The 20,705-nt window shown below is 37.9% G+C and overlaps 1 protein-coding gene across 1 annotated transcript; it reads left to right on the top strand.

Moving 5' to 3' along the window:
* The first annotated feature begins 2 nt into the window (after positions 1-2).
* Positions 3-15,095, top strand: frk (fyn-related Src family tyrosine kinase). The gene is made up of 8 exons (XM_044168795.1): positions 3-674; positions 3,036-3,157; positions 6,753-6,916; positions 7,088-7,256; positions 7,615-7,773; positions 11,123-11,304; positions 12,041-12,206; positions 12,435-15,095. The coding sequence occupies exons 1-8, from the start codon at positions 277-279 to the stop codon at positions 12,641-12,643; spliced, it is 1,569 nt and encodes a 522-aa protein (XP_044024730.1). The 5' UTR covers positions 3-276; the 3' UTR covers positions 12,644-15,095.
* Positions 15,096-20,705: the final 5,610 nt, after the last annotated feature.

Genomic DNA, 20,705 nt, shown 5'->3' with positions numbered 1-20,705 from the left:
CCTCAACAGGTGCAGGTGATTTACACACTGGAACGTGAACCATGAACTCCCAACCCAATTCTCCACCAGGAAACTTCACATTTAAGTGGCAATCACTTCCCGCAGCTTGTTTTGTTAGCCGGGTGTGTGCTGACCACTACATTCCGAATCTGGGATTATTAAAATGAGTCTTTATTTTATGGAATGTGGATCATAAAATAGGAGAAGGGATTCCCCCAAACTATTTCCGTGTTTATTCCTGACACAGAATGACTTACTGTGATTGACGACCACACCATGGAGATCCAAAAGAGGTTTTCTTCTTGTTGGCAGAGTTTTCTGACGTGTTTTAAAAAACCGAACCAATCCGGAGATGAGACCAGGCCTGAGGAGAAACCTGGCACAGTTTTTGAAAATCCCGGTGTTGATAAAAACACAGAGCCGGACTTTTATTCAAAAAGATCTTTACCGCCGCTTCCGGTGGAGAAAGCAGGGGATTATTACATTGCCCTGTATGATTACTCCGCTCGCACTGAGGAGGACCTAAGCTTTAACACTGGGGATACTTTAGAGGCTCTGGACAAGAGTGCTGGGGAATGGTGGTTTGCGAAAGCCCTCACCGGGGTCTCGGCCTCCAAACAGGGATACATCCCGGCTAATTATGTGGCCCCTGTGGAGAGTATTGATGCAGAACCGTAAGTAGAACTTCATCATCATCATCATCATCATCATCATCATCCTTGCTGTCATATTTATTTGGTATTGTATGAAATAGCGATTCCCTTTTCAAAACTTACAAAATTCCAATCTGTGATTTGGTTTTCCAATTACATCATTGTCTAAGAGTGGTAACACGTTTGGAATGCCTACTGACAGATATGAAATCCTTTCAGAACCACCAGTGTGTCATTTTAATGTCATTTCACAGAGTAAAAGACAGTTTTTCTGTCTTTAGTGCTGAATAACGTCTACAGAGTAAAGTCTTGGGTTAAACTAGTTAATGATTGTCTGTGACCAGGAAATGTAGGCTCACAGGTTAATAATTCCCATGATGGAAAGGCTCAAAAACATAAGAGCATCAACAATGCATTAAAAGGCCTTTTCATGGACAATTGCATGTACTTACATGTACCTTATACTCAACTACATCATTCTGAATAGTTAGAGAAACTGGTTTTGCAACAGACTAAATTGTGGCTGCAGGTAGCCACTTCAGAGTGTTCAGGTACCATAGTATGTCGGAACCTATACAGACATTGTTTTCACTAAAAAAAAAAAAAAGGAGTACTATTTTCTTTAGCTGAATTGTTGGAAAAGTTAATGTCGCAGAGAAGTCCAACCCATATTTGTGATTCTTCTCATTCTCAGCCAACTTGGCATCTAAGTAAAACCTGTTTCTTCTCAGCTGTTCTCTGGTTTTTCCTGTTTTTGTTTACAGGGATAACAATAGTTTAGATTCCTTTTACCAGTCTAGGCTTCATTTGTGTCATAGTTTCACTAAAGCACAAACTTGATGGACACGATGTGAGGATAGATAGAGAAGAATTAGTTTCATAACGCGCTGACATGAGGTCACACTGCTTATCACATATCTGGGGACAGTATCAAGCAGAGTGTCGGACTGTGTGTAATGTTAAAGGTCAGGCCTTTCAGCATTTTAATGATAGGGTTTAACTTTTCCATTTTACATCTAATGATAAATGTAACACTGGCCATTTCCTAATACATCAGTGCATCATATTTCCATTTTTGTGTTGGATCAGCTGATAAGCTTGACCTGATTAATCACCAGTTAAAGATTCTGGACGTGTGGACTAAGCTTCTGGTTAAATGTCATAGGCCTCTGTAGCTATTCTCAGTTTAATCAGGGCCAGATTAACCTGCTAGGGGGACCTGGGGGAAACATAAATGGTGGTCCCCTATTTGTTGGTTTATTTATTAGTTTATTTAACAGGGGTAGTGCACATTAATAAACATTGCTGTAAATACGCCAGAGTTACCCATTTTTCATCTGTAGTCCCTGAGCAGATGTTAAAGTCACCCTAAAAACAGAACACAAGATTAAAATGACAGTTATTGATAATTTATAAGCATGCAGAGCAATAATAAAAAGAAAAGATAATGTTAGTAAAAAAAAACATCATATAGGACACTATTATACTACATTGACAGGTACTATTTAAAAATGCAACACAGAAGCACATAATACAAGACATACAAAGCAATGAAATGGAGGATATTAATGTTAATAGAAATATGGACCAAATAAGACATTGTGCTGCATTATTAGACACCAGTTAAAACATGGAAAGCAGAAGCACAGACATAAAAAGCACGTAGAGGTATGTTTTGACCCCTCCTAATGTATGTATTAGTTAGTTTGTGGTAATTTGACTAAGCATGAAATCATTTAGGATGATGCATCATGTAAGATCAATACACAATAAAGGCCTTAAGGGATAAGGCTGGTGTTATCTTGTGTTTTTCCTTTTGTCAGCAAATCTCATGAAAAGCAAACCAACAATAATTATTCTGTCTTTAATACTTGGGACTTTCCCAGCTTATTGGTTCTTACCATACACTGTAAGATGTAACTCTTTAAAAATGAGTCATGAATATATACTTGGATTTTTTCATTTTCAGACTAAAGCAGCTGAGTACTGTACTTTTTTTTTTAAACAATCGTTGTCGAAACAGGAGGGAAGATTGGATTTGATGGGGACTGTTTTCAGCTGCAGATTGGTACACATATATTTATGTGAATATTTATGGCAGCAGGACAGTGTATCTGGGATTGCGTCAAAATAAACTACAGTGTGTGTGTGTGTGTGTGTGTGTGTGTGTGTGTGTGTGTGTTCATGGTAATGAAGGAACATGTCATCCAGCGCAACAGTGTGGTTGATTGATGTGTTTTTAATAGTTTTTGGACAACAATGGAGCTCTTTGGCACAGAGGAAGACGATACACGGCTTTGATGCACACACAAAATATATATAATATTTTCAGAAATTGCTGTTTGACCAGCTCTGCGTCTTTGCTTGAATTCTGATTTGCAGATGGTATTTTCCCGACACCAAGAGGCTGGATGCAGAGAAGTTGCTGTTGGCAGGAGGGAACCAGCATGGCGCCTTCCTCGTCAGAAACTGTGAAAGTCAGAAAGGGGAGCTCTCCCTCTCAGGTAAGCTGAGATAAGAAGCTACAGTAACAGCTTAAGCTTTGAATAAATTCTCCTCTGAAACCAAACACTCATTCAAGTGAATTTTATACCTTTTTGTTTATTTAAAAGGAACAGTGCACATTAATGTTAATATTAAAGAGGGATTATGTACATTTTGAAAGACTAAATAACACAATCTCCTTTCAAAAAGTTGAATTCATAAGTAATACAATTATTAAGTTGAATTCAGCAGTAAAACATAGGGGGTTTTGATGGCCAGTACTTTATGGTGGCTAATGTTAGCAAGCTTTATATAGATAGCAAGTGATTCAGTGAGTCAGTTCGCTGACTGGGGGTGGGGTGGGGTCTCCCATAATCCATGCTGCAGAGTACTAAATGAAAAATGAATGTGAATAAGAAGAGAGATCTCAAAATGGGTTCAAGTAGTGAAGGGAAGGTCCAGACAGACATCCATGCTTTCAGCATTGAAGCAAGGCTATGTAACAATGAAAACAAATGACTTGTTCTTTCAATCTTACAAATAAAATGGGAGTTCATAAGCAGTGAAACACACCTTCGCGCAGTTCAGTACATTCAGGGGTTTTGCTGTTACAGCCATGCTTGGTGTGGTATGACCAGTAGCTTATGGTGGCTAATATTAGCTAGTATTTTATGACTCTTCTCTACTTTAGCACTTACCATTATCTCATAATTGCCACAATTGTGGCTAATGGCCACTGTTCGTTCTACCTGTAGTCCTTACATCTAAAAACAGAACTAAACAAAAACAGAATATTGTGGAATGTGTCATTTTTACAATATTAACCTATAATGACTGAAGAACCTGTGCAGTAATGTCTGAATAACATTCCTAAAGCAATCAGACTGCCAACAAATTTCAATTGTACTAGTGTTTATTCCACTTGAAGTCATGCTAGTTAGCATTCAGCTGTCTGTATACTTCTCTGCAACAAAACACACCTTTCCTAACACCCCTAGCCTTGTTCACTGACTCACTTGTTTCCTCAATTTACTCAAATGATTAATGGTTTCAAGGTCATCAAGTTAAATAAATAGAAGTCTCTGCTCCCATAAAAGCAGTGTGATAACTTTATCTCTCTCTGTTCCAATCTTTCCACTCTGGCCTTGCTCTTTCCGTTATGACCAAATTCTTTCCATGGTCATTCATTAAAGCCAGTTGATGACCAGGGCCATACGCAGGGTTTTAGAAATACCGAGGTCCAACAACCAAGCTTAATAGTGGGGTTCGGGGCATGCCCCCCTCAAAAATTTTTAAATTTCCCTGATCTAAATATGTGAATTTTAAGACATTTGAAGAGCAAAAACTGGATAACAATAGCTTTAAAACCATGTCAATGGGCAGTAGCATAAATGATCTGTCATGCAGTAATACATGGGACTCAGGTTAAATGTTGCAATGAATGATCCACACTACAATCTGGAAATACAGAAGACGCTAAAATGATCATGAAACATCAGAAAATGAATGTCGAAAATCTTTAATTAAAGTGTTCAAGTAAAGGGAAATTCATACAGACACCATCTACTCTTTGTTCTCTCTCACCCTCTGTATTCACGGTCTGTCCCTTTCTCTGTGACCCCTCATCTGTCTCTCCTGCCAAAGTGTATTAAAAATAATTTTGTAAAATTATAGACACCTTCTTTAGTTCATCTTTGTGTTTTTAGTCTGCATCATTCTGGATTCAAATTATAGAAATGTGTCTCAAACAGTGTCAGTACATACATGTAAGCAAAATGTGTGTTTATACAATAATATATTCATATAATCTATATTATTACACTATAATCATGCTAGGTGCTTGTGTTGTTAAATTGAGCCTATAGGTTCCACTGTAATTACCAAACAACATAGTATGTCTCTGTGGTAAATATATATATATATATATATATATATATATATATATAATAAAAACTTCATTTATAGAGCACTTATCAAAACAAAGTACAAAGTGCTTCACAACAAGAGAAATAAAATACCACAGTGAATGACGAGATATAAAGAAATAAAATACACAAAAGCAATAAAATAAACAGTAAAATAAACTGCCAGTTCAGGTAAAATCAGGATCTGCTTTCAGATAAAAATGTGTTTTGAGACGAGACTTAAACGAAGACACTGACTCAGACAGCCTAATTTCTTCGGGCAAGTTGTTCCAGAGCCTCGGTGCCCTGATAGCAAAAGCTCTGTCCCCCTTAGTTTTCTTCGGACAAAAGACCCCTGTCCGAAGATCTCAAACTATGTGAAGGTTCATAAGGGATTACAAGGTCTAAAATATAATCTGGGGCCAGGCCATGAAGAGCCTTAAAAGTAATCAACAAGATCTTAAAATATATCCTAAAACCAACAGGGAGCCAATGTAAAGAGGCTAAAACAGGTGTTATGTGGTCGTACTTCTTGGTCCTGGTTAACAGCCTAGCAGCTGAGTTTTGTACAGTCTGCAGTCGTGTCAAAGTTTTTTGATTAAGACAAGTGAACAGGCTGTTACAATAATCAAGGCATGAGGAGATAAAAGCATGTACAACAGTTTCTGCATCACTAAGATTTAAAATAGATCGTATTTTTGCAATGTTGAGTTTGGTCTATTTTTCAGAGGAGCTATGAGATCTAAGGTTGAAGAGCACAGATAGTTAAAATAATCAACCAAATCGTTGGTGTTGGAGGGATTGGGAAACACACTGCCAGGAGGATTGAACAGTGTACAGAATTTTATGGCACTATGCTCATTAAGGATGCGTGTGTACTTAGAGGGAGATAAGACCGTACTAGCAGCCTCTAATTCACAGTTAAAAACAATGCATAGGTGATCAGATACAAACATGAAGCATTAGAGGAGTCATCAACATGAATATTAAAATCACCACAAAGAAGAATTCTATCATAATTTAACACAAGACTGGATAAAAACTCAGGGAGTTCCAACAAGTAGGAGCCAGCTGGTTTAGGGGGGCGATAAATAATAGCAAATATGACTGGGATGGGCCGCCAAGTTTAAACACTTCAAAGGAGGAAAAATCATTGCAAGCTGTGAGACTGTTCTGGTTCAGTCTAACAGCTCTCATCAAGCTCATTTCCAACTGCAGCAGGCACCTGTTTTCAGTGGAAAAAGTTCTGATAAAGCCACTGTATATTACCTGCGCAGCAGCAAACAGCAGACAGACAAAGTTAATGACTAGCTGGTGCACATAATAGAACAAGGTGGAGCAATGTCAGTGTTTTGTTTACAGCTTGTTGCGTTGCTCCCAAGTGGTGCAAAAAATAAATTAATGCTGCTTTAAACCACAGTTAATACTTACTACTTTATATGAGGACATGCTATAATGACAATAGCAAGTCAAAGGAATGATAAATATATTTGTTTTTAAATAATGAATTAATTAGAAATGAATGGAAAATTCTTTGCACATTAAGTCTGTTAGATTGTCACATGCTGGTCATGTAAGCAAGACCATGACAAACTTGCGTTGGCTTGCTTTGATTAAAAGCTTTAGTCTTGCTGTACTATGAGGAAACCTTACTTATACAGTTCTTGACTCTTGAATATCACTTTATCACTGATGCTGACTTGTCTTTCAGTGCTGGACAGTGGGGGGGTGAAGCATTACAAGCTGAAAAAACTGGAGAATGGTCACTACTACGTGTCAAGGACTAGATCCTTTCAAACACTGAAGGAGTTAGTGGAACATTACTCCAGACAGGCCGATGGCCTCTGTGTACGTCTGAGTGAACCATGTAAAAAGGTAAAACACACTATACGGTATAACATGAACTAAACACATTATTTATTTTCTAAATTCCTAATTCCTTTCTAAATTATTGTATTGCCTTGTTTCTAATCACTAATAACTTTTTCATACAGTATAAAGTCACATTGTCCTCTCAGTAAACGGTGACTCTTCCTGTCTGTGTAGATGGAGGCTCCACAGACTCACGGTCTGTCCTACAACACTGTGGACCAATGGGAGATTGACCGCAACTCCATCAAGCTGCTAAGGAAGCTGGGAGCCGGTCAGTTTGGAGAAGTGTTTGAGGGTCTGTGGAACGAAACCACAGCAGTCGCAGTGAAGACCCTCAAACCTGGTACACTAATGCTTTCTTAAACCAGTAACAATTTAGGAATGTGTAAAAATGAGTTAAGGGCAAGGTGATTTTACAAAACCAGTAGTAACCTGTCTGAAAGAGATAAAAAAAAAAAAAGAAAAAAAAAAGTTATTTTTAAAAAGATTTCTGAGACCACTCCTGGGTGGTGCTCCTCTGGAAACTTCCATTCTCTTAGTTTATTTAACATTGTAAGTGGCTAGTAGTATTCATTTTGGGCTAATTTGTCAGAATTTAAAATTAAGTACAATTCTGTATTAAAAATATCTTGCAATGAAGTTGCAGTTGTAAGAGGGCATAGTTCCTTGTTTAATATAACATGACTGAACAACTGTCGCAGGTACCATGGACCCTGAGGACTTCCTGAGAGAGGCTCAGATCATGAAGAGGCTGCGTCATGCCAAGCTGATCCAGCTGTACGCTGTCTGCACCATGGAGCAGCCCATCTACATCATCACAGAGCTGATGCAGAATGGCAGCCTGTTGGAGTACCTCCAGAGTAAGATGACCTCACGTTCATCTACACATGTGATTATGAGCCACTGCTACTGGACAGGATCAGAGTCCAGTGCTGCTGCTGTTCTTCGAAAACAACCTCCCCACCCGAGGGTCAGGCTACGGTAGAGATTTATCCCAGAGCAACAAAACCATTTTAGATTCTACAGTTTAGAAATCTAAACTCTGTTCCCACCTGCACATATTTCATATTATGAATTTTATTTTCATGTAGTCTCGGACTACATGAAATTATAAATTAATTTCCTTTTTGTACAAAATCCATTCCAGGTGTTCGGTCTGCCCACTTTCCCACTGAGTTCATCTTAAATTTATAGTTTTTTTTTTTATATTTCTTTTTAGATGTCAATATTTTTGGCCCGATTGGATGAAATGCAAAAGATACATTAAAAATGTGAAGCTCTACAGTATTGACTTTTAGTTTAGTTTAATTTAGCTGAAATTATGTTAAGGAAGAATACTGCAGATCAAACCCTGAGCTCGACTGAGATCTTACTGATGTCTGGCTGCAGGAGTCCAGGATTTGCTCATTCTGCTGTGATATGAAAAGACAAGGGCACGCATTAATGTTAACCTAGTTTTATCTGTTGGCATCAAACCAGCATGGACAGTTTTGACAGTATAAATCAGAGGTTTTCAAACTGTAACGCGCCTCCGCAAGGGGATGTAGTGGGATGAGGAAAGGGACAAGTAGTTTGTAGTTTGGCCGCTGATGTGGCCGCTCACCAGCACAGTCAGCAGTTGGAGCTGCAGGGCTGTGACAGCTCATGGAGGTGATTAAGGTACTTTAAAATATACGCACCCAGTTGCTGCAGTTTGCCTCAAAAAACGCACTCCTTCTCTGAGTCATAACTCATCCAAATCTGACACGATACACATAATTTTAGATTCAGTGTGACTTACACTTCCTAAGGATCGTTATCAATCAATCAGTCAATCGCAAATAAACATCCATAAATCCACTTAGAAATCATAATAGCTAATTCAACATACTTCTAATGGTGCCAATTTGCCAAAATGTAAACAAATATAGGCTAAAAAATGGAGCTCAAGTTGTAGCCCACAGTATGGAAGTCACTGAATCCATAGCAACAATATACTTCCTGTTTACATCCCCCTAAGTATCATGGGAAGTGAAGTTCGTAAAGAACTTAAAGCATGATTATCCCCCAAACAGAAGTGAGACAAAGAATACTAATATGAGTAACAGAATCCACTCATATTAACTTTGGTCAAGTTGCACTATCATTCATTTTCTTACATTACTGAGGCTCTGAATGTCTGAAGAGGTCCAACTCCAGCAACGCTTGAAGGGTAAAGACCAACTTTATTGTGAGACCAACGCTTGTGGCCTTCATGAATGACCCCGATGAAGGCCACAAGCCAAAGCAAGTTAGTCTCATAATAAAGTTGTTCTTTATACTACTGGAGTTTGCTGGAGTTTTGTAATTCCTGGATGGAGTTGGGGCCAGTGGTAGCGATTTTAATGCTGGGTCACCGAGACCTGTTTTTTTTTTTTTTTTTTTTGGTGTGTGTGTGTGTGTGTGTGTGTGTGTGTGTATACACAATGTATAGGAGCACCTTTTTAGTAGAGAGTTACTCTAATGCTGCTTAGTATTTTGACCAAAGACATTTGTTTGATTTCAGACCTTGTCCTTGCTGGGACATGTGTTGTGCTCACCTGTTAAACAGACATGCTGTGCTGTAATGTGAGAGATACAGTGTCACGTTCATTTAGAATGATTGTCACTCTGAGGCGAGCTCATGTGGAATTGATGTCTGCAGCCCTGAGACAGTCTGTGTGGTGACCCACATCAATCATAATTCATCATACACCCTGCTACTGTAACATCTCATGGCTAGGACATGTTCAAAGTCACACAAGTAGGAAGTATAACACACAATCTAGACTGTAGCTGCTATTACTTTTGATTAATTTTTTTTTTATGAGGGTAGTGAACATTAAAAACCCCACTGTAAGAGGTGAGTTAGATTTTACTCAGGTTTTCTAAGTTTAAAGGCTCTGCAAACCCTCACAGGTGTCAGTTATTCTGAATTATTAGACCTTTGAGCAGGTTGATTCTGGACACACCCACACAGTCCTGAGGAGGCAAATTAAGTGAAAACACAAAGTGCCCACACACATTATCCAACTGCACAGAAGTATAAAAGGCAAATTCATTCATTGTTAGAACAGTCAAAAAATACACTATATACCAGGGTTCAAAACTAATGGGTATATAGAACTGTAGAAAATACCTTTTTTTTTTTTTTGTTTTAGAATTTAATAAAATGCTTGAAATTGAAACTTTATATAAATGCTGGGTAAAACAGCATTTTACCCTGTTAACATTTAATTTTACTTAAGGCTGAGCGATTTGAGAAAAACATCAATTTGCAATTTTTCTGACTGATATTATAATAATACGAGATAAGATTTGTGGTATACTAAAAATTACTCAATAACTTAACTTAATCATGACATTCAAAAGTGGTAATATACACACAGTTGCCAGTTTATTAGCAATAAAGTGGAAATAAATCCTACCTTCATGAAGGTTCTAATGTTCAGTTTTAGTTGAAACTGTATTAGAGACTCATGGTCATTTTGGAGGATATAGTTTGTTGTGCTGTTGAACTGTATTGCATTATACAAAGAGGTGTTTTTTAGCCTACCCTCACTGACGTAAATGGGGTGTACATGAGCTGTCAGTACAACACAATACAATTAATACAGTTGAATCAACACCACTCTGAAAGAGTTTAAACAAAATCTGAACGTTATATCCTCATCCCATTATATCTTTTCGACTCTCAAAAGACTACAGTGTTTTAACAGCATGCAACCGCCAAGAGCTCCATTTTATATTTTGGCCAGAGAACAGAATTATGGTTAATTAGCTACAGCTGAGTAAATAATAAAATAATTATTTTACCTCTTTTAGCTTGTTAAGACATGAACATGAGTTATTGCCTATCATGCGAATTTAGAAAGAGTGCAATTAGTTTTAATTTTTATTTATTTTTTAATTTGATTTCCAATTTAAAAATGATCGTTCAGAGTTCCATGTTTGGGGCAAAGGGCAGGAGGAGTCCCCTGCCACTAGCTTCCAGCATTAGCCAAAAGGTTGAAATAAATAAACCAACAAACAAACAAACAAATTGTTATTCACCACCATATAATAATCAAATTTCTTCCGATTAAAATCAATGGGCTAAATAATTTTTTTTTCTAGAAAAAGCATTTTATCACCTTTCTGTCTCTGCCACCTATCATACCTCAAACATGGTAGGACTGCGACTGATTATGTGCCTCTCTACTTTGATTACAGAGGATAAGGGTGCCACTCTGTGTATCTCGGACCAGATTGAGATGGCTGCCCAGGTGGCATCAGGCATGGCTTTCCTGGAGTTACAGAACTACATCCACAGAGACCTGGCAGCCAGGAACGTCCTGGTGGGCGAGAACAACATCTGCAAGGTGGCTGACTTTGGCCTCGCCAGGGTCTTCATGGTGGGTTTGACATTTGAAGTGGTATTGTATACTGTATGGAGCGCGTGTGATAGTTCTCACTAATCACAAAGCTAAAAATGTACACTACACTAAAGAAATACTTTGGTATTGAACTTATCATACACTGAAGCTTGCGAGGTGTTGGAGCTGTACTTGCTGCGTATTTTAATGCCTTGAATGGCTGCCTTGACGTGAAACTAAAGCAAGCCTGCATTCTCCACTAATTGTACACGCTGCCCTCATTTACTGGCATGCACCGTTTGGTTGACAGTGATAACATCTGGGCCCGGAGTTCCCAACCTATTAAATCTAGGCTGTGTTGCTCATACTCCCTCTCCCTTCCCGCAGGCAACCCTTTGGTTATGTGGCGGCGTTAGCTCCTCCTCGGTTTCCTTTTGTTTATTTTATGCACGTCACAACATTCGCGCACCATTCTCAGCCCACATGTACACCTTATTGGAAATGGTGTGTCTCTCTTTGCGTCTTGGCTTCAGGAGCCAGATTGTGACACATAATACAGCCTAATAAATACTCCACAACCCAAGCCACAAAGTCTGTTTCACTTTAGGTATTATCACATCAGGTGTTTTGTGTTTACAACACTGATGCCCCGATGTATCAAATACCCCTCTAAAATCCAGTTTTGTATGGCCATGTTGCGAAAGTGCAGATCTTTACACTAAAGCTGACTGACTGAAAGTAAAAATCTGTATTGTGTGCCTTGTGCTGTTTCTAGAAAGAGAATGAAAATGTGTATGAAGCCAAAGAAGGAGCTAAATTCCCTGTGAAGTGGACTGCTCCAGAGGCCATCCACGACAACAAGTTCAGTATCAAATCTGACGTTTGGTCCTTTGGGATTTTGCTGTATGAGATCATGACATTTGGACAGATGCCTTACCCAGGTGAGACTTTTCATCAACATTAGAAATCATTTAGAAATGATTCCCTGAACATAGAGATTAACAAAAAAACGGGAGTGATTTATTCAGAATTTTCCGAAAAGTAAAGGCGCCATTGTTCTATGATTTGCGTTGCTATCAGAAACCTCAAAACCTTCCAGGTAAACATTTTAATGCAAAATAATTGTCTCCTGCAAGATAAGTTATAATGTCCTCCTGTGATTATTCCAGCCATGACGAACTACCAGGTGGTCCAGAGGGTTCCCCAGGGCTACAGGATGCCGTGCCCCCCCAACTGCCCAAAAGTCATGTATGACATTATGATGGACTGCTGGAAGGAGAACGATCAGGATCGGCCCACATTCGAGACCGTGCAGTGGAAGCTGGAGGACTTCTTTGACCTGGACGTAACCTCCTACGACGATGCCAGTCGTTACTAGCACGCTGACCAGGAAAGAAAGGGTTCCAAAAACATATTCTCTCTGCACTGAAGCAAAATCAGAATCCCCCAAACATGAACATTGATGTTTTTTATGAAGTAACAGATTCAAACGTAATTTTAAAATTCCATTCATTGTGGACAAAATGTTTAATCTGCATATGATAGAATACCATAACTGGATCTGACACTTTTTCCACAGCAACAGTTGGTTGCGACACAAGTGATCTCGCTTTGTTTGACAACTTAATGTACTTTCAGACGGGTACATCTGTCTATCTCAACAAACCAGTTCTTCTTGCACTCAGCATAGCAAACATTCTTTCTACTGGAAACCTGCCGAGCTATTACTGGAAGGTACCTCAGAGGATTTATGAGTCATGTTCACTTGCAAGCTCAATCTATTTGGCTTTGTATTTTAGAGAGGGAGACTCAGAGGGTTGCAGGTGCTATCATCTCATCTCATTCCTGATTTCACGTGAAGCAACCAGAAGTGATTTTTAACATCATTCAAAGAAATGTGACTGTCTTTGGCCCCAGCAGCCAGAGGGGCCCACTAAATGAATGCACAATAAGATGATCTCCTTAACGACAAACTACGTCACTCCAGAGTCACGTACACACCCTTGAATACATTATCAAATAGTTTCACTTGAGGCTTTTGTCTTTGTGCAACTGTAATATTTACTTTCAGCTAAGAGAGCTAAAATCAAAAGAATATGGTCAGGTTTGTATGGAGCCCTGCAGGTGTCATGGAGGGGGAACTAATTCATGCGCACAAATTTTAAAGAGTTTTCTCTAATTACCTAATTTGTTTCTTGAAAATGAATTATTTGTGCACAAATGACTGGAACATAACACATTGCCACCCCCCATTATCATCTTATGACGTTGATATGGAGAACGTGTTGGCAAACATTTTTATTTACACATCCAGGAAACACAGAACATCTGTTTCTGGCTTCCTGATGAATGTGAATATAAATCCAATATCCGCTCTCCTTTTTAGCTCTATTTTGGTAAACGCTCCATTACGTTCACCAGCTAGTTGCGAACCTGTCTGTTTGGTGTTGGGCAGGTAGTGTTCAGTTAGTTTGCCAGAGCTTTTTTTTTTTTTTTTTTTTTTTTTTTGCAGAAAAACATCTGACTCAAAACAGCCGCATGCCGTAAAATCAAAACGATGAGTTGAAAGATGCTAAAATTCTCCGTAGAGCTAAGAGGAACTGCAGAGTTGGTGAGCTTTCTCAGTGGGTTCGTCGCTACGAGTGACCGCTTTCACTTTCACTCCCTAAACTTTCAACAGGCAAAGTACACCCATGTAGTTCCGTTACAAAATCAAAACAAAAAGCACATTAGATTTTCCATGGTCTTTTCCATTAACAAGTGTAAAACTGTAGCAGTAGGAACTGAAGTTGTAGGTTGTTGTGTCAGGAAGGGAGCAGCACCCAGAGTGATGGTGGCAGGCTGGCAGCAGTATTTTGGTATTGAGGTGCCTACAAATACTAAATTCATTTCTTCATATCAACATAATTAGGTTATCATTTTCAAAGCACGTGTCATTGTCCCCTCAACACTTTTTGTGATATTACATTGTACGTCCTTTTTAGCAGCAGCCTATTGATGGCTTTGGTTGCATTAGGCTACACAGTGGTGTATGTGTTGTCAGGCTATGGATAATCGAATTTACTGTAACTGAGCCTCTTGGATATAATGCAGTTTAGATTTGATTTTAGATGCCCGTTAAACATTGTATTACATTATCTTTGACATCCCTTAAACATTTGTTAAAGATTGTCTAAAGTTAGGTTCTGTTAATTTGTGTGCAAATTAAGTCATTCGAAAGCACAACTGATTATTTTGAGCGCACACTGGAATTCATTTTTTCTCCTTGACACCTGCTGGGCCCCATAGTTTTGTCAGTCCAGGGGCCCAATATTTTTTTACATTTTTCACTAGGGCCCCCAAATCATCTAGTCTGCCCCTGGTAGCTACATTGTATCACTACACCTACATATCTGCAGTGCACTCACCCCATCTGCTTTCATAACTTGGTACATTTAGTTGAATGCATTTTTTACTCTTACTCATGCGGGACTTACAGTATAATGGCTCAGTGACTGAACAATGTGACACATTCTTTAAATGATTTTAGGTAAAAGCTGCAGAGCTGTTCTCAGGTCTGTGGCCACATACTTTTTCACCATCGGAAGCCACAATATGGAAGAGACGGCACACCTAATCAGACACTTGACACACATTCTTAAGTGGTTGATCCTGGTGGATGATTATTATTATTATTATCTCATGCTCTGATGATTTTGTATGATATTTTTAGTGTCATGAACAAAATCTTAATTGTACATTATAACCATGGCAGTGTTTATATAATCATATTGTATTTTTATCATTGTCCTTTATGCATAACATAATTAAATGACTTATATTTACTATGATCTTGGTTGGCTTATTAGTTGTGATTTGGAGATAAACTGCAAATGTAAACCTAGTGTTCTGAAGTACACCTACATAAGATCAATCAGAAGACATATATATATATATATATATATATATATATATATATATATATATATATATATATATATATATATATATATATATATATATATATATAATAAAAAAATAAATATATGGATATATAGTCCAAAGAAATTTGGAGAGGAGTCCAGAACGGGAGGAGTTGTGTAGCGGTTTGAGAGGCTTAGGAAAGGGGGTGAGGCAGCCCCGTTTGAGTCTCTCTTGTGACTTTTGCCCAGGACAACTGATGGTTCGGTGTCGAACAGATCATTATTGCTTTTTCATTAAATGTTTTTTTTTTTTTTTTTGTTTTGTACAGATTGTAAAGCTCTCTGAAACAAATTTGTGATTTTGGGCTAAAGCTAGCTCTAGCCTAATGGATAAGGTGCATACCACATAACCGCAGTCCACAGTGTGATTATGGCTCGGGACCTTAGTTGCATGTCATACCCATGGCTCTCTCTCCCTTTCTCTCCCTCCCCTTCCTGCACTCCAAAGTCTTACTTAGGCCTTGCGTCATAAACTCTCAAGTGTGGGGGAAAAAAACAAATCTGGATCACTAAATAAGTGATCAACAGTGCAGAATTTGTCAGGGCTATAGAAATAAAATTTACTTGACATAAATATATTATCATATATTAAAACAGTCCATATTGAAAAACAAATGAGAAAATAAAAATTAGAAGCAGGGTTTCTATAGAACCACTTTCATTAAAATTTTTTTTAGAGAGCTACATTTTTATTTTAAATTAGTCCTTTTATGTCAAATTTTAAAATTTCAACCCTACTGGAAATACACCAAATTTCAATGCCGCTTAGAGGAATTTTGCTTTATGAATGCAAAGTTTAACTTTAACTTTAAAATGAATGATTAACTTGGTACATCTGTTTGCATTTCTACAACATTTGATATTACAGTTTGAAAATGTTTTTTTAAAAAGACATTGGCTTTCTTGAAAAAGATCATGTCCTGTACGTGTAGTCGATGGACTGTCAAACAGCCTACATGTAATTTCCCAATTTGGCCACACAGTGGTGCTGACACTCCTGCTTACACTCATGCCACATGTCGTCCTGATGTCTCACTGAAGCCAGCAGATTCAGTTAACATCCCGTAAGCTAAAGCCAGTCATCTGTGACAGCTTAACCTTCAACCTGTTGTGCACAGAAATGCCTCTGAAATGCATTCCTTCTACCCATCTTTGTCAGAGAGGAGTGTGTGAGCAGAATCAAATCAGAGTTTGTGGTAGAAAGCGGTGACCCTGGTGACCTAAGGGATATTTCTCATCAATATCTCAATATATAACTTTCAGCTGGATATCTGTAAACAGACAGACATGTGTTGTACATTTGATTATTTGGGTCAGTCTTGAATTGTGTAATTTAAATATAACCCATTACAGTGCAATTAATGTTTATAAACACACAAAAATAAATTAAGACATTTATGTCCACTTTTATTCAGACTTTCAATATTCTTGAGATGTCCATTGCCAGATATATACAATATTGCTTTACAGATTGGTTGGCTAAATTAAAGTATTATGGTAATTCAGGCATGACCTGAAATCCATCAGGAAGTGTCCATATGACCTTATGTTTTCCAAAAAAAATTGTATGTCAAAGTTTCTTGTTCTTCCACAAGACTTTTCTGGAGCCTCTTCAGTGTTTGTCCAGTAGTACTATGTCATGTCTAGACTTGCACTTTAGCAGTTGAGTGGAGGAACAAAGGCTGCATATAGTGCACAGAATGCACTTTCTTTTAAATACGAAAATCCAGGATATTGCACTAATGGTGCCTTGGCCTTTCTTGTCCTCCTTCAATCTCAGGTATTTTATAAAAATAAAAAAATAAAAGTAAAAATAGTATTTGCTCATCCAAAGTATTCTTGTGTGTATACTGTAGTCATTCTATCAGTCCCACGAGGCTCTAATGCTCGTTAGGGGAGCGAGAGGTGATTTGAGCCTGTGGGGAAGTGAAGCCACCTCTTGTTTCTAGGCAGCCATAGACCAAATTGGTCATGTGACCACACATTATTGGAGAGTACTTACTTACTCACCCTGTGATGGAATGAGGCCCATAGTGGTAAGCACATTTAAGTAAAATCCGTTCAAAGTGCTTTTTTAAATGTAATGTAATGATTTTAAAGAGTTTCCCCTCGGGGATCAATAAAGTATTTCTGATTCTGATTCTTGTATCTGAACAATTACAGATAAGTCTGAAAAAACCTCACAGGTGTTAGTGTTTTAGGAATTTACAATATGAGACCATACTGTTAGCATGACGTTAGCTCTAAACTGCTGGATGATACGATATATGATAAGTTTATTAAAATGGTGGGGGTGGGGTAATTTGAGCCAAAAGGCCTGGGGGAAGTTGAACCAGTGGCTTAACTCGCACCCACTTATGATTATTATTATTAAAGTATTATTTTACTGTAATTCTACATTGCATTCTTACATTTTATCACCAAAATGATGCAACATTTTGAATTTTAGACCAGAAACCTTCATATCACGCTTCCTTCAGTCTTTTCCTGTCCAAATGGATCAATGAGCCAACACAGTGGCCAAACATTGCTTATTGCTCACCAGGTAGCGTTAGGCTAAGTGTTGTCTGTAAATAACTAACACACTGTTGTCGTCCATTATCAGCACAAATTACACTCGATCACAACAGTCAGAAGTCCTTAAGGAGAAGTTTTGTCACCTGTTCGCCACCCTCATCTCCATTCCAACACATGACCGATGATATGGCAGTTTTTCCCAGATTTTAGCCCTGCACATCTGGCTTAAGGCTAAGTGTGCATCCCTTTCCCTGGAGTACATTGACAACTTTGATCTATTCTGGAGGAGAATCATCTTCTTCCAGAGAGACAGTATACACCCAAACCATATTTGACTCTGTCAGCCAACACTGACTTCTCCCTCATCCAGCTCCTGTCCTTAAAACTTGACCAATTTGCCATCCTCTGCTATGTTGAACTCCAAATCCTTCAAGCTACTAGCTATCAATGGGAATTTTGGTTATAGTTATTAATTTAATTATTGATCTGAGTTCCAAATTGATAGTTTAGTGAATTTTATGACTCACTCAATTAATTGACTATCATTTGACTTCTTTAAGAAGAGTGGTGCCCCTGAGGACTTTATTCATTAAAGTTATTTATGATTATCTTTGATAATTCTGATAATTTATTGAATGCACCTACACAAGTGGGTGCCCAACCCTTTAAACGTTGTAAATCTCGACACAGGAGTCAAATGCGCCAAGTCCACCCACAATTCCCTACTTACACATAGCAGCGTGCATAGCAACCACCACAGCAACGATCGAGACCTACTAAGGATCATATACATTCACTGAATGAAGATTATGAAAATAAAATGTACATTTCTCGCTAGAAATTCTATCAAAACACATTTTTATGCAGAAACTTTAATGCAGAAATCTTAAAATACTTCATTTTCCACTGAGAATAAAAGACATGTCCACCATTTTGGTTTTCACGTGACATGGATGCAGGCCAATAGAAAAGAATAGGACAAAAAAAACTTTATTTCTCAGAATTGAAGGAGAACTGATTAAAACTGATAGCCGTAACATTGACTTATTGTATTGTTGAATTATCAAGGACACTATCGTGTTTTAGTTTTGAGAAATGTTGATGTTATTGAAAGAAAACCTTGACATGGGAATTAACAGTGAGGAAAATACTTCTGGGTCTAATATTCCATGGATGGTTTTACATTGGAGTACACACCGGGTGCTTTTTTTTATGCAGTTAATTCGCAATTGGAGTTTTAGTACGAGCTGGTGCAAATCTTTTTATTAAAGTGTTGCAATTGTCACAAATTCGGATCGCTGCCGGTATGAATGGTTTTGATGCAAAATGACAAAACGTCAGTGTTTGACGACCTGGGAATGAGAACGGGTGTCTCAACCCAACAATACAAATCCATCTACCAGACACAGGAAGCCTGAATGTATTTTTATGAAGGCTAAAAGTGCCAATGACACAATGAATGTATTTTTGATTTCTTTTTACTATTTTCTACGTATTAAAGGATGACTGAATGTATTTTTATAAGGCTAAATGTGCCAATGACAGAACAAATGTATTTTTTCCATTGTATTTTTATTTATCATTTATTCTTTAGCTCAAATTGCCTTTCCAAAATGTTTTTAAAACACTGTGAAACCTGAATAAAATGCAGCTATTGATAAATAATGTTCTCCAAAGCATAGCATCATTACAAACAAGATTAGTTCCATACGTGTTTAGCACCTGTGCACAAGACATCCTTTTTTGTAGCATAATTATTCTGAACTTGTCTTTTTAGAATAAAATACATCTGTACAGTTTTTCACAAGGAAATTGTTTATCTCTGATGGAAAATTGTCACAGTCAGGAGGGTTACCAAAACTGTCAAAAAAATATCCTTGTTTGTTTTGTAATATAAATAGCTAACCAATGCTCGCTAGGCATGTCAGATGGATGTGTGTTTACAATAAATATAGCAGGTAAATGATCAAACATTGTATTTTGGGAGTTGGTTGCATGCAAGGACCCCCCAAAAATCTGTACCATTAATTAATTATTTTTCTAACAATACTGGATAATTCTATAGTATTCACTGTGTTTTAGTAGTAATCCAAAAGTACTTGTCTCATGTTTGATACCTCAATAACTGAATCAAAAACAGAATAACATATCAGATTAACAGTGCAGGGGGGAGGTGTTCTAAAACGGGCTTCCAACCACACATTGCCTGTTTTAATTAGTGAAACATTCCCTGAACATCCTCCATCAGGCTCCAAGTTGAAAAAGAATAAAGTATAGCCACCACCAAAATCCTGACATGATATGGTCAGCGATCTGTCTTTTAGATGGCGACTGGTGGTTTGCATCAGCTGGTAAAATGAATCTGAAAACGTAGTTGAAATGGCTTTGCAGGGTAAGACTGCCCATCTGTGTATAGACATATAAACTCTGTATCGTAGTGCTCAAAATGAAACGGGTTACATGTAGTATATCCCTCGTTATCGACAAATCCAACTATAACAAATTTAGGAATCTGTCCGATGTAGAATTTTTTTGGTTGCATACCCTTGTCCCAGCAAGAATGGAGAATGTTTTCAAAGATACTCTGTCTATTGCATATTTAGCGTTAACATGTTGTAGAGCCCTGCTGTGTGCCAACCTGACAGTAGGAGCAGCAGACAACTTTTTTACAAATACACTGGCTGACATAATCTTAACACTGTATTGAGCATTTGCTGGGGTCATTTGAGAAAATCCGTCTTTTGACTGCATAAATTTCAGAGAAATATCAACACCGTTTAGCAGTAGCTTTTCTTGAAAAAACAAATCTGCATGTGTTGGTGCAATTAATTCCATGATGTGACTGTTTCCTGTGTATCCACCTGTCCACCAGTCTATGGTTGTCTCCTTCTACTGAAGCATCATTAATATGATTACAGGTGTTTTTACAAAACAGACCCGTGCTGAACTGTATATCCAGTG

Source organism: Siniperca chuatsi, linkage group LG16 (genome assembly GCF_020085105.1).
Source record: "Siniperca chuatsi isolate FFG_IHB_CAS linkage group LG16, ASM2008510v1, whole genome shotgun sequence".
NCBI lineage: Eukaryota > Metazoa > Chordata > Actinopteri > Centrarchiformes > Sinipercidae > Siniperca > Siniperca chuatsi.
This window is presented reverse-complemented; position numbering and strand designations above follow the sequence as displayed.